The 14,190-nt window shown below is 39.1% G+C and overlaps 1 protein-coding gene across 7 annotated transcripts in view; it reads right to left on the reverse strand.

Annotated features, from left to right (window-relative positions):
- myo9aa (myosin IXAa) overlaps positions 1-14,190 on the reverse strand; it is a 102,810-nt gene that overhangs the window by 35,022 nt on the left and 53,598 nt on the right. For 4 of the 7 annotated variants that reach the window (XM_060886643.1, XM_060886652.1, XM_060886626.1 and 1 more), the window contains exons 6-11: positions 11,325-11,378; positions 8,230-8,330; positions 8,006-8,132; positions 6,227-6,316; positions 1,286-1,402; positions 817-951 (exon numbers count right to left, since the gene is read on the reverse strand). In XM_060886643.1, the coding sequence (XP_060742626.1) occupies positions 817-951; positions 1,286-1,402; positions 6,227-6,316; positions 8,006-8,132; positions 8,230-8,330; positions 11,325-11,378 (624 nt within the window). The remainder of the gene's footprint in view (positions 1-816; positions 952-1,285; positions 1,403-6,226; positions 6,317-8,005; positions 8,133-8,229; positions 8,331-11,324; positions 11,379-14,190) is intronic. The other 3 variants (XM_060886662.1, XM_060886617.1, XM_060886634.1) reach the window with 2 other exon arrangements.

The raw sequence follows: 14,190 nt of genomic DNA on the forward strand, positions 1-14,190 counted from the left end.
TGCCTTTGTGTAAGACTGGTTTATTTAATCATCTCACTAAAGTCGGGTCATTTACCAGAACGATCCCTGTAATAAAGACAAACCACCATGTAAACAGTTCAGCACATAGGAGATGTGTGGGAGGACAAAACATCACAGCTCGATGACTTGCTGACTACTTGTTAAAGTTACAAAGATGAAGTGTTTTGAAAAGACTAGCCCAGGACAAATAATGCCAGGAGAAAGACTAAAGACACAAACCTGCTCACGATACTTTATGATATTAAGTTAGCGATCGTTTTTTTACACTAGCAGCAGGGCCCGTGTGTGTTAGTTAATACATTTAGGATTTGTCCACGTCTGTAAATATCCACGTTAACATTCCGCCACAAATGCGTGTTCTGTTCTTCTCTTACTAGAGGAAATCCTTATCCTTTAATAAAGTGTACAATTTCTATAAACACATTAAAAAGTAAAGTAGTACTTTAATTATGAGTTTTTGCTGATTTAATTCTCATTGAGGATCTGAACGAATAGAGAGAGTGAAAAAACAAGTCCGTATAACTTTGGATTCCTAAGTAGGAATTTATTCCATCGTTGCATGTTGATGTACCAGTAAACGTATTAAAATGATTTAGACTTTACGCAAGCTGGGATTTGTGGCTGTGTTATTAACTCGAGTAGCGCGCAAGCCGTTATTTTCAATCTGTGTGCAGTCAAAACAAATCAAGCTGTAATTACTGGCAATAAATCTGTTATTAGTCTGTAACGTTGAGCCGTGTGTGTGCGGGTAGAGGAGAGGATGAGAAACGCGGCAGTTTAGATCTGAGCTTTCACCTGCTCCAGCTTAAAGATGTGCTGGTTGAAGTAATGCTGAAGTCTCTCGTTGGCGAAGTTGATGCAGAACTGTTCGAAGCTGTTGTGCTCGAAGTCTTCGAAGCCGAAGATGTCGAGGACGCCGATGGACAGGATCTAGGAAAGAAACCGGGGGTAGACAAAGTGTTTAGCTTTTCCCTGAAATATTCTTATTGATGTACTGTCAATATTTTATGTGGGAAGGGAGGGAGGGACTTTAAATAAATAACAGCCCGGCTACGCTGTTCCGGAATATATCCATTACGTCTGCATCTATAATTTACAGATTAAACCAGCACTCTCCAGCAGAGAGAACCGCAAAATGACACAGCAAATCCCCGTCAGATAAATCTATATCATAATCCATTAGAGCTGAAACATGTCTGACAGCGCTCCCAGTCATTCCTTTACTTTCTCTCTCTCTCAATCATCTGATGGAAGCCTCTCTCACCTTGGCCGACTCCTCCAGCTCTCGGTTGTTGAGCAGGGCGTGATTGATTCTGAACACGATCCAGTCGAACAGAGCGCTGTACAGAGATTTAGCCATGGAGTCACGCACGGTTCCAGCCTGAAACACAACAACAGAGCCATGAGCTTCAAAACTTGCCAGCAAATGTGTCTTACGATGTCTGCCTCGTCCTGGACCGGAGACGCTGCAGTAAAACAAGACTGTAGTAAAACATTCCTACTGAGCACACGGTCCAAAAACCCTTCAGCATTTGTCAGAAAACATACTGAGAGATGCTGCTTGTTTGTTTAGATGAACTCAGACGTTTACAATATTTAAGAATTTAGTAGATCCGGTCTAGTCCTCAGAAAAGCCCTTGCCATAGGTTTAGAAGGATATTTATAATTCATACACTGACTGTAATAGGAAAACATGGTGCTAGATACTCAATAACAGACTTGGTGTAACTTTGTTTAGCCAGCCGGGGAAACAGCATCAGAAAGTGCTGCACAGGCTCCACTTTTTATTTTCATATTGCACCATGTGGACAAGTTGTACTATTTTTTGGAAATGTGCGCTAGCTAAAAGTTTACACTTAAAAAAAAAAAAACAAAAAAAAACAGATACACACAGACAAATAAAGAGCAACTTTTCTTTCTCACCATTTTTCAATGACATTCGACATCATATAAATGAGAACATTCGTTTAGTGGAAATGGAGACGCTGAAAACGACAGAGTCCTGACAGAGCAATCTACAAGTGACGAGCGTGATTGTTTCGAAATTAGCATTAAGTCAAGTCAAGAAACTTTTGTCGTCATTTCAACCATGTTGCAGTACACAGTGAAATGAGACGACGTTTCTCCAGGATCATGGTGCTATGTAAAACAAAGACAGAGCTAAGGACTTAAGTAAGTTAGTCCTAGGTACATAAAGTCTATCTGTGTGACCTGGTGCAAACAAAAAATACAAGACATCACACAAAAGACAATACACAAAAGACAATACACAAAAACAGGACCAAGCAGTGTAAATACTGTATGTTCAACAATATTGCACGCTAGCGCAATATTGTCTTGACATTTTAAAGTCTAACCTTTGTACATTTCCATGTAGCAGATTTTCTGGAGTAAGCAGCAAAGCAAATAAAAACAGGAAGTGTCCCCTTACCCCTCCCTTTAGTGTAAAATCTACACAGGTTTCCAGTCCTACATTTCTGATTTGCTGATGCGTCAGCTTAAATAAGAGAATGTTGGGCGTGTGTGTGTGTGTGTGTGTGTGTGTGTGTGTTTTGTTCAGACAGCTGTATGACAGAGAAACAGACAGATAATTAATACTCTTATTAATAATGACGATCTGCATTGCTCTTAACTTTAACTAAACTCGCAGTGCTAATGACGATTTTTTTCAAAAAAGGAGCACACACAAGTTTGTAGGTCACTGTGGAAAAACTGTAGCCTAGCGGTTAAAGTGCCGAAGGTGAAACAATCAGAAGATTGAGAGTTTGATTCCCACGACCACCAGGCTGCCACTGCTGGGCCCCTGAGCAAGGCCCTTAACCCTCAATTCCTCAGTTGTATATAATGAGATAAAATGAGTCACTCTGGATAAGAGCATCTGCTAAATGCTGTAAATGTAATCACATCTGTGCACTTCCCTGAGGCATGATTAACATCATTAAGCCCCTTAATGCCTTTCAGCGTGCCACAGCTTCTGCCAATCTAAGCGTTCCATGGCTATGTGAGCACATAGCCATGGAACTCTGGGATCTGATTTAAGCGAACTACTTAAATCACACCGACGACATAAAACCTGAGAAAACCTGCAAAAGTTTATTAAATACGTCTGCTAGTTTATTAGGTATGCAATCCGAGCCCTTACATGTAATTACACGTAAATAAATCCATTTATTTCCTTTAGCACCTGCGATGTGATTCGCTGTAACCCGAGAGTCACTTCTGGAGCAGGATGAATACATGCCAAGGTCAGGGATTAGATTTGGTTAAACTCATTCATGCCTATTATTCTATCAGGGTAAAAGTCGATGTTAGATATTCATCACACAATAAAAACCTCTGAATCCTTGAGTTAGACATTTACAGAGACCTGGTGTGCGGTCATCTGTTCAGATAAATAAACATTTCCCAGATATACTTCCGTCGGCACACGGGAACTTCAAATCTCTCAAATAAATTCCAATCACCTTTATGAATAAATGAAGAGGATTTATCTTACACCACTTGGACTGCATCTTTGTTGTTACATGTCAAACTTACTACATCCATCAATAATCAGGTACATGTTGACTCCTCTTTGGGATAAGATTAAGGAAATTGTATAATTTAATTTAGTGGACATGTTAAAAGCTAATACCGTTTATGCCAAAGATCTCTGAATTTCTAAGTGCTAGTGAAAAGGTTTGCATGCAGTTTATATTTATTTCCATTACAGAAAATCATCAGCTCACTTACAGTGCTCAGCATAAATGAGTACAACATTTTAAACAATATCTCAATGAACACAAAACAATTGTCCAAAATGTTGACAAGACTAAGTTTAATATAACATCTGTTTAACTTATAACATGAAAGTAAAGTTAGTCATTTATTTTAAAATACACATTTGACAATAATCCTAAACACACATCTAAGGCCACTGTTGGATTTCTGAAGAAGAACAGGGTAAAAGTGATTCAGTGGCCAAGTACAGTACGTCTCCTGATCCGAAAAAGTTGAGCATCGCTCTCCATCCAGCATCCGATCTCTAAAAGTGGTCATTCTTGAAGAATGGAAAAAGTTGGATGTTGCAAAATGTCGCCAGCTTGTCCATTCCATGCCTAGAATACTTGCTGCTGTCATTAACAATCATGGAGGCCATACAAAGTACTACAGTAGATGTAGTCTACTTGCTGTGGGTTGTACTCATTTTTGCGTCACCCTAATTTGAGTTAAACTGAAAAATGTGTATTTTAAAATAAATTATTATTTTTACTTTCATGTTATAAGGTAAACAGATGTTATATTAAACTTAGTCTTGACAACATTTTGGACTGTTTTGTGTTCATTGAGATATTGTTTAAAATGTTACTTTTTAAAGGGGATGTACTCATTTATGCTGAGCACTGTATACATCACTTTACCTGGCTTTATACGAGACGAACGATTATCCATAAGTGTGGCAAGAAACATTTAAATCCTTGTTTAAATCAGGGTTTTTTTGGTATCGTTAGCATGTGACATTATTTAAGCAATCGCTCGTTTTACTCACCCACGATGATCCCTCTTAGTGCAGGGGCAAATTATTATATTTTATTACACGGCACAAATGAGTCTAATTAAATCAGGGAGATTTTAGTTATCAGTGTTTACGGTAAATGTGAACACAACCTCTAACTATGAGATACGGTGTTATTAAGAGAAAAGCACTTATTAGAAGAGCTGATTTGGGATCTGAGCTAAAAGAAGCCCGTGTCAATTAAAGTGTGTTTAATATCCCTGGTGTCAGGTTCCTGATGCAAAAGTGTGCATCAGACAGGAAGTCAGCCATCTGTGATCCTGTGTGTGTGTGTGTGTGTCTACATCAGCTAGAACGTCACTATGAGCTGTGCCTTTTGTTGATTTTTAAACTAATAAAAAAAGGTTTGAATCCGTTCTTAAAAAATCTCGGTTTCTAAGCTAAAGCCAAACACAATTTCGAGGTCCGAATCATTCTGCTGCAGTGTTTCGTAAGAAATAATACACTCGGGGTTCAGCGATCAGTAAAAAAAAAAAAATCAGTGATGTGGTGGATGATACAGCCTTATATTTCCACCCTCAAAGTGACTTTGTTACTAGACCCACTCATCCTGAAGGGTTTTTTATTTATTAAGGAACATCCATTATCCATTTAGAGTTCCTCTGAACGTTTTTTCACCCTGAAGACACAAAACTCAGATTATCATCTGCTGAAAATGTACTGCCTGTTACACCGGACACTGAATGTAAAATGCCACCATTCGAATCCTTACACAACTTATTATTGCTACTCTGATGTATGGTGTAACTATAATGTGTAATGCATATTGTTTTGCAGTTAAATCTACTGTCAGAGCTGCTGTTATTGAAAGTACCTGATATCTGACTAATCGGCTTACTGCGTGGTATGTGTGTAACTGCTACTTCGTCATTAACCGTTTCGGCAAAAACCTCTGTAAAAAAGCGAGAAGCTGAAAGTGGACCCACAGGATAGGATTACACGGGCCTAAAATCCTCCATAAAGAATGTCTCCGCAAGTCCACCAGTTTATTTATGTGGTTGGTTGCTACAGACAAGAGACTTGCGTTCACTGAGAACTCGATGTGTCTAAACAGTGGAAAGTGAGAGCTTTTACACAACTCGTATACACTATTAATGTGTTGCTTATTATTCATGTGTATGGAAAGTTGTCTTTCTATAAGCGTTCCTTGATCTCCGTTCACATTCTGAGCCTTAGGGCCGCATCACTCGAGCACCTCGAGGAGGACATGGTCACGATTGTGCACTTCTCTTTAAGTCCGTCCTGTCGGTCTGATCTGGCTGTTTTTCCGAGCGACGCATGTAGGCGATAAACAGACTGTCAGAATACAGGAATAATTGCTGTTCACTGAGAATAATAGTTTAAATAACTCTGCAGCTGTTACGCCTTAAACCCATTTCAGCAGCTGTGTGTAAAAGTCACGGTCAAGGCTGGTTGCAACAGAGTTTCATCATGAAACGGGGTGAAGACAGAATTCCTAAATAAGGAATGGGATCTGCATTTGACGCACATCGTATGATCGGATCCCTGTGAATCTGAGCTCGGCTGTGTCGCACGGATGAGAAAAGACTATAAAAACTGCCAAAGTGTGGAATTTGCAATTTTCCACTGAAGACTGATGAAGAATGAATAAATGTGAATAAATAAAGTCTGCGCTGGTTTGGTTCTCACCTCGGCCAACTTGTAGGGCACGATGAGCTTTTCTCCCACCGTCACCGTCTTCCGCGTTGTCAGGGCTTCGAATAACATCTCCTCTTTCACCTGGAATGCGGAGCATGAAGATTAGTTCACTTAATTCACCATTAGTGCTTGTTTACGACTCAGAAATTCACTGCAGGACCTGTGAAAAACTCAAGATCATACATTTATTTAGACGCATAACTAAGAGGATAAGATTCTGACGCCAGCTTCCAAACAAGTTAGCAGATAATTTCACCGTACAGTGTGCCAGTTTGTATGGCATTTAAAAGTCTTTTCGTCTGAAAGACAAAACGTAAACAGTGACTCTGGGTGAAATAGAGTGCAGCTAAACAACAACATGCTGGTGAGAATAAATACTGAGCTACTGCTTCTATAAAAGAGGTCTATGGAAAGCACAATAATGACTTGTACAACTTTTCAAAAGTAAAATCCAAACATTTTAATGATACAACAGAACAAGCAGAACAACAGCTCGATAAACAATAACAATAAACGCTGTTTATTGAATGCTGGCTGTCTGCAGTACCAGCTGTAAACAAACCGTCTTGTATCTTTCATTTTCTAGCCAGTTCCTGTTAACTGGCAACCAGCCATAAAGTCATGTGAACAAGTGGGTAATTATTTGATACTGTACTTGTCATGTTAAAATTGTTTAACGGCAGCTGATTTTGAGTTGAATGTATAAACACCTTGACGCTCAGACTCACTCGTTAGCCTCTCGACCTCACACATGTAGTGAGATAATTGATGATTATTTACTAGAATCGTCTTATGACAATTTCACCAGCTGTACTGAAATATATTCTACACTGAAATTGATGATGCACAAAGCTTTATTTAGCACATTAAAGGCATTGTTATTTGAACCGTTGGATAAATCGCATCACAGGTCCCAAACGCTTCCTTTTATTGACTTACGAAAACGCAATAACTTCCTTCATGGCCCACAGAATGTCAGTGAAGATATTATTTGAACCAAGTAATGGTCTGAATTTCTGCTTCAGTAGCTGCTAAAATGTGATCTGATCTCTATCTGTTACAAAACTACATGAAGTCAGTTTTCTACACTCCGGCTGTTTACAGCCTCATCTTTACGGAGTGAATTTGTAATGTGTGGGACAAATAACTGACAAGCATCGACAAGTTTCTCTGAACTGAAAAAAGAAACAAACTATTTGACAGTGGAAGCTTAAACATTAGGGTGTCGGGTCAGAAATGTGACATTTTCAAGAATTCTACAGAAAGGTTTGTGGAAACGAATCCGTTTTACTTTCCTTTTAAGACGGTCTGATTTTTCCGAAGAAACCGTTCGTGGCCTCCTTTTCAACTTGATGAGGCTTGAAAACCACAAAACTACATGGAAAATATAAGTAACGAACTTCAGAGCTGAGGCTGGTCAGAGCTAGTAGTGTCGAGTTATCCACTTAACATTTGTTAGTTACTTTGTTTTTACTCTAGATACTAGCTAGCTAATGACCTACTAAGCCTTTGCGCTTTGTCTTCATTCAAAAATAAGCAAAAATGACTGAGTGTGTGATAGAAATGAATCAATTTTCCATTTCTTTGTCAGCTTTATTGAAACATTAGAAGCAGCACAGCACTGACTGGCTGTTCATCACCACTCAAGTCTCACCCTTGCTTCAGTGGATAACGTCACCTGGATGTGACAAAACTGCTACTATATAAATAAACAGACTAAAAACAGACCTACAAATACAAAACACATGCAAAGGTGGTCAGACTTTATACCTCCAGCAGCTCTGACACGATGGGCAGAACGTCAGGATTGCAGATGTCGATGGAGTCGTCTCGGTACGTCTTCTTCTTGTACCGGATGTTGCCTAAATGAAGGATTGCTGACAGCAGAGAAAAGATTCTGAAAAGGAAAAAAAAAAAAAAAAAAGAAAAGGACAGCCAGTTCAGTTGGAATCAGTATGTGAAGGTTTATTATTGAGAGTAAGAGCGAGACTCACTGTTTTCGTGTGGCTGGCAGGAACCCCACCATCTCCATGGCCAGCTGCAGACGCTCAAAGTCGTGCTTCAGATCCTCTCCTTCCACGGTGAAGCAGTCCTGCTGGTTTCAAGAAGCAACGTGTCACTGGCCATTAAACACTTCGCCACAATGTGAGGTGTCCCCAAAGGTGCAGTTACACGTCACACCTCCATTTCACTACACAACTCAAGCATGCACCGGCACGGCGTCCCGCACCAACACGCAGGCTTGTTTCCATCCAAATGTTTTTATAATTGTTGTGAAGTCCACAAGTGTGAATATTTCCATTCGTTTCATGGTTAATAAAATAATATTGAGAGAAAAAGGGATGATGGCCACAGTCTTGGAGAGATTGGAACACGCTTCTATATCATTTATTCAATTTCTTTCCATCTCCCACTTCAAATTGACCCTAAACCTAATACCACGGTTGAGTCTCGGTGTTTAGTCTCTGCTCTGTATATACGAGTTTGTGACACATTTCCAAACAGAATATCGCTAATGAACTACTTTCATTTTTGCTTCAAAACACATTCTAGACTTGACATATATTTAAATCTTATATATTTAGATAGATAGTTACTACCGCAAACTCTTTTCTAAATATACACAGGGAAAAATAAATCACTGTACTGTACACGTGTACAGTGACACGGCAGTGTTAATACGCATAAACTCACAAGCATGAGAAATGATTCCAACAGAATCCAATAGGTCATTTCTAGCTTCTCTCAGTCTTAATATTCATGCACAATAAACAGTTTTGAAATGAAAGAATATTCGATTACATTTGCCTTTTGCCTCGTCTTCATTTCTGAATAACAACTCGCCATCTTCCCGAAAGTTATAAACCCAATTAAACAAACTAAGGAATTCAGAATATGAACTGAGGCATTAGCTATTTTATTATATTTTATTATATTATTACAATCATCATTATCTTGCTCTAATATACAACATGCACAACAATATTTTTGTATTTCTCTCTTTACAGATTTTATTGACTTTTTTATTGAAACGGTATTTTAGTTTTTTTAGCTCTACTGATTCTTAGTTGATGATTTTTCCTTGTGACCTAATTATCCGTGACAAACTTCGGTTAAATGCATCAGTTTTGTTTCAGAACAATTTCTTTGCATTTACTCAAAGGCCATTTACTAAAGCATACTCTTATTTGTTTAGGAATGTATCATTTAAAAAAAAAAAAAAAAAAAAAGAATTACGAATGTAATATTTAGGTTCAGATTAAAAATTTGCATGAAACAGATGAATGGAAACTTTACTAATGACATAAACCATTCAGTGATAAACAGTAACGCTCACACGTGTGGATGCAAAGCTGCTTGGCTGTTTTCTCTGCACCGACACGCCGTGTCCTTATGAAATTTGATCAAACCAGACATTTTCCTGGTTGGAAATAAAGGCCCTGGTGAATAGGACCGTCGGCATATACTGCACTCGCGGTGGAAAATTTACAGTGCTTTAGTGGTAAATCTGCCTCATGTGCAAAGGCAATAAGGGAATCAGCATTTTATTACTTAATACATTGAATGCAATGGAGCTGAGCAGCAGCATGATGCATGCTGGGCCTACAGCAAAGGAGCAGGTAATCTAAATAAGTACAGAGTATAAATTAAGGGGCATTTTTGAAGTAGCTCATGTTTAACCGGGTTTGAAATGTAATGGCTGGGAGCCCAGACGTAGCAGAAATTCGAGTCTGTAGGAGTCACCGAATGGAGATCGGTGCTGTCTTTTAAACTTGTTAGATTTGGATTAGTCATAAAGATACATCTCGTTTTGGATGCCTCCCTTTCCTCCCGGTTTTGATAGTAAACGGTGTGGGAGGTATAGAGGCTCAGAGGGAGAGCGTGTGCAAGAGTGAAAACTGTCACTGACAGCAGAATTCCTGAGCTGGCACTGAGTGAATCTACCTGCTCATGAAAACACGAGCACATTTACACAGTGTCTGCCTTGTAATGAGACAGCGTCTCCTTCATCTCCCACCTCGGCCATTGATCCTATAATTATAGCATACCAGAGAAATGGAAAGGCAAATAACTCTGAAACATAATCGGTGCCACGCTTAGACCAGGATCCAGCCTGTTAGTGTTCACGTTTCCAGAGTAGGAACTGAAGAAAGGGCAATTTCTCATGTTAACTGTCATCACGCTTTCCAAGAACAACAAACTCTGGCTAAAGAAAGGTGTTTTAGGGTTTCAGCTCGAAGTGGCATGACAGCTATTACAGAATTGCTTGCATTCAGAGGATTAATATTTTGGCATGAAGATTCACCAGGATCTTTATTTCCACTGATATTAATAACATTCAATATTCGCAAAAAGGACACGGAGCTTTCGCAAGCCTGTAAATGAAACTTGCAGGGGGATGTGGGGGGTGGGGGGGTCACTGGCTGATTTAATCACACAAAATTGGACTGGAATAAGCTTCTTGCATCTGCATTCACAAGTGTAGAATTACTGCATGACTAAAAAAAAAAAAAAACAGGCAAACTCACAAAAACTCAGACCTTTTTAAGTCACTGATGTTGAAGCTCCAAAACCTCTGGCCTCATTATTACAGAACACTGTCATGCAGTTCACTTTTAATGCTCAGGATAGAGGCCAGAGGTCAAGTTCAGGGGCAACTCAACACTATCGGGATGTTTCAGAGGACTGGCAAAGTCAACAAATTGAGCTGGCAAAAACCTCTCCCAATGCAAATAAGAGCGTGTTTGTACTCTTACTTATCATCCGCTTGTTCAAACGTTAAAGTGTTTGCTAGCAGATAGCCTAGGATCTGGTCGGAGGTTAATACACTAGGTGCTATATTGTTTTGGGCATCGCATGCGTCCAGTTTCTAAGAGGACCCACGAAGCACAATGACCAAAAAAAGAAATGGCTTTATTAAAAAACACCACCACCCCAGTCAAGCACAAACAACCAACACACACACAGAGCACGAGAACAAACTCTTGCGGAAAGTGCGAGCTGGGGGGGAAAAAAAAAGGGTGAGGAAGCCAGCGATCCTTAACCCTAGAGCACCAACACACACTCTGTTTAACACACAAATACTGACCAGTTCGCTCTCATAGTAATTTTCCCAGTGCAGTTTCTGTGGTTTCTGTGTCATCTGGAAGTAAGGTACATGAGGTTAGGCAACATTCAGACATTCCACACTCTCTACATGCGGTATTAGTGAGGCATAAAGGTACGATTAACTTAGACACATGCATGACACAGGATTATACAAATAACTACATCTGTTAAAAAGATCCGTCATCTATAATCAATCATTCACTGAGGAGTCAGTCACTCACACACACACACACACACACACACACACACACACACACACACACACACACACACACACACACACACACACACACACACACACACACACACACACACACACACACACACAGAGACAGAGAGAGAGGACTGGAAAAAGAAGAGAAAGAATAAACTCTAAATGAAAGAAAAAACAAACAAACAAACAAAAAAACAAAAACAGCAGTTTGGGTCAAAAGCAGCAACGTTTCAATGCCATATTTTCAGAGCCAGTACATGTTTTTTGCTAATCTGATAGCAATAACATCAGTAACTTACTAATCAGTCAGTGAACACTGATCACTGAACATTATATTCAGTTCTGTTTATGGTTTCCTTCCTTAATAGTGCTTATCAATATGGCACTCGGGCACGTTTATGTACTTGCGCTAGTAAGTAATTTGATTTGAAATCACTGATTATCTACACAAGTGACCTTGGATGGAGCGGAGTTGTAATTATGTGTCATCAGTTTATCAGCACTTACAGTATAGTAGTATCTCATGCTCTCAAAAGCAAGTGTTCAAGCATGAGCTAAAGACCAAATGTCTACACCTGAATGTGTTCAAATATTGAAAAGCACATTAACCGAGAACACGAGTACAGACTTTTTTTAAATTGGGAAATTCACAACTATTTCTATGCCTCGTTAAGAACTGTTAGGAAGTTTGCATAACATTACTAATGTCTCTTATAACTTCCTTCACATGTAATCAAATCCAACACCTATGTTTTGTACACCAAGTCATGTTATTTTTGTTTCTAAAATATCACAAGTACACGATTTAATGAACTTCAAATGAAGTGCAGCTTGTTGCACAATAAATTCATACTGTTCACATCCGTACTGTGAATAAAACGGAAAGATAATCCTTCTGCAAAATGATATTTGAATCGAATCTCTACAAATTTTAAATTCTATTGAATATTCTACTTATTCTAGTGTTTTATCTATTTACATACATGTCGAAGTTTTTTCCCCAATTGTTGTTTAAATTCCATAGTTGTTTAAATTCCATAGAGAAGTGTACAGATAAGAGAGCCTTATGAACTTGTGTACTAGACAGATGTCACACACTTGTCACTTTTATACCTAGTGTGAATTCTATGTAAAGTTCAGGCTGAGTTCAGTGGAAATGGCTTAACAAATAAGGAACTGTGAGGTTTTTTTTTAAAAAAAAAAAAAAAAAAAAAAAAAAAAGTGTGACGCCTATCCTTTAAATAAACAGAAACTGACAACTCGTCCAGGTTGGAGTGTGTGTGTGGAATTCTGGGCATAACTTGTGGAATTCTTCACATTTCTGCTCGTTCCTGGGAGTGTCATTTGATCTGAAAGTTGAGCAAGAGAGCAAATAAGTGACAGCGCTCAGGAAAAAAAAACGCCTGGAATTCGCCACTAACTCACACTGGTTACTTTGAGGACAGCTGCTAATCTTGGACATAAATCTTCTCGTGATTATTTTCCACATATAACTTTGAGAGCAAAAACATATTTACAGGAGCGGTATGAAAGACAACATTCTGTCTAAATGGCGACGAAAAGCAGAGAAACGGAGAAAAAAAAAAAAAAGACGGCTTGTTGGTGGAGTTTAAATCGTAGATGAATTTCAAGCAGCCACCATTATAAAAATGATATTATACAGTAGAGTATATAGGTTTAAATCGCAGATTCCAACCCAACAGCCAGCTCTGATCACACACAACTCCTACCAAACAGGGTGGATGAGGGCAAACGTGTGTTTCCTCTAGAACACTGCTCGCATTATTTTTTTCCAGCACACACGAGACCGAAAGACTACCGTCACTGTACCGGACAGAATAACTATATCTGATGGAGGAGCTTTCAAAACAGCATAATTAACGCTGTCAATAAGAAAAGACAGAAAGCTTGTATTCATAGAGAGTCTAAGAATGATATGAATCTAGGAATTGTAGCTTCAGAGTGATTTGGACCAATCACAGGGCAACTCTGAGCAAGAAAAACAACAACTGTTACCTTAGATATCTAGGTATGACGCGTTCTTTTGAAGACTGACTGGTTGTCCAATAAAAGAAATGAAAAAAGGAGCGCTTTTAGAATATGGTCCATTATAAACCTTCACTTTGTCTCTACGTTAGGATATTTGAGGCTATATCGTGTAGGGATTACGTTCACGACCAATCGCATTAGAGATGCGCTGACATCTGTATGTTATAAGTGTAATAAATGTAAATGAAAAACATCTCAGACACAGAGCAGAAATGTCGTAGCAACAAATTAGATCATTTCTACCGCCGTGGCATTTTGGCTGTTTCAGAGATATTAGAAAAATGTTAGGGTTACATGTTACATCTTGGATCTGAATGCAGTTTGCAGTTGCTGTTGTGCTACAGTATGCTGTGTTCTGGGCCTGTGCTCTCTAATAGTGACCGATGCGGTTAAATTAAGATTAAACTCACTCACTCATTCATTTTCTACCGCTTATCCGAACTACCTCGGGTCACGGGGAGCCTGTGCCTATCTCAGGCGTCATCGGGCATCAAGGCAGGATACACCCTGGACGGAGTGCCAACCCATCGCAGGGCACACACACACTCTCATTCACTCACGCAATCACACACTAGGGACAATT

This window comes from Tachysurus vachellii, chromosome 1 (assembly GCF_030014155.1).
Source record: "Tachysurus vachellii isolate PV-2020 chromosome 1, HZAU_Pvac_v1, whole genome shotgun sequence".
In the NCBI taxonomy this organism is placed as follows: Eukaryota; Metazoa; Chordata; class Actinopteri; order Siluriformes; family Bagridae; genus Tachysurus; species Tachysurus vachellii.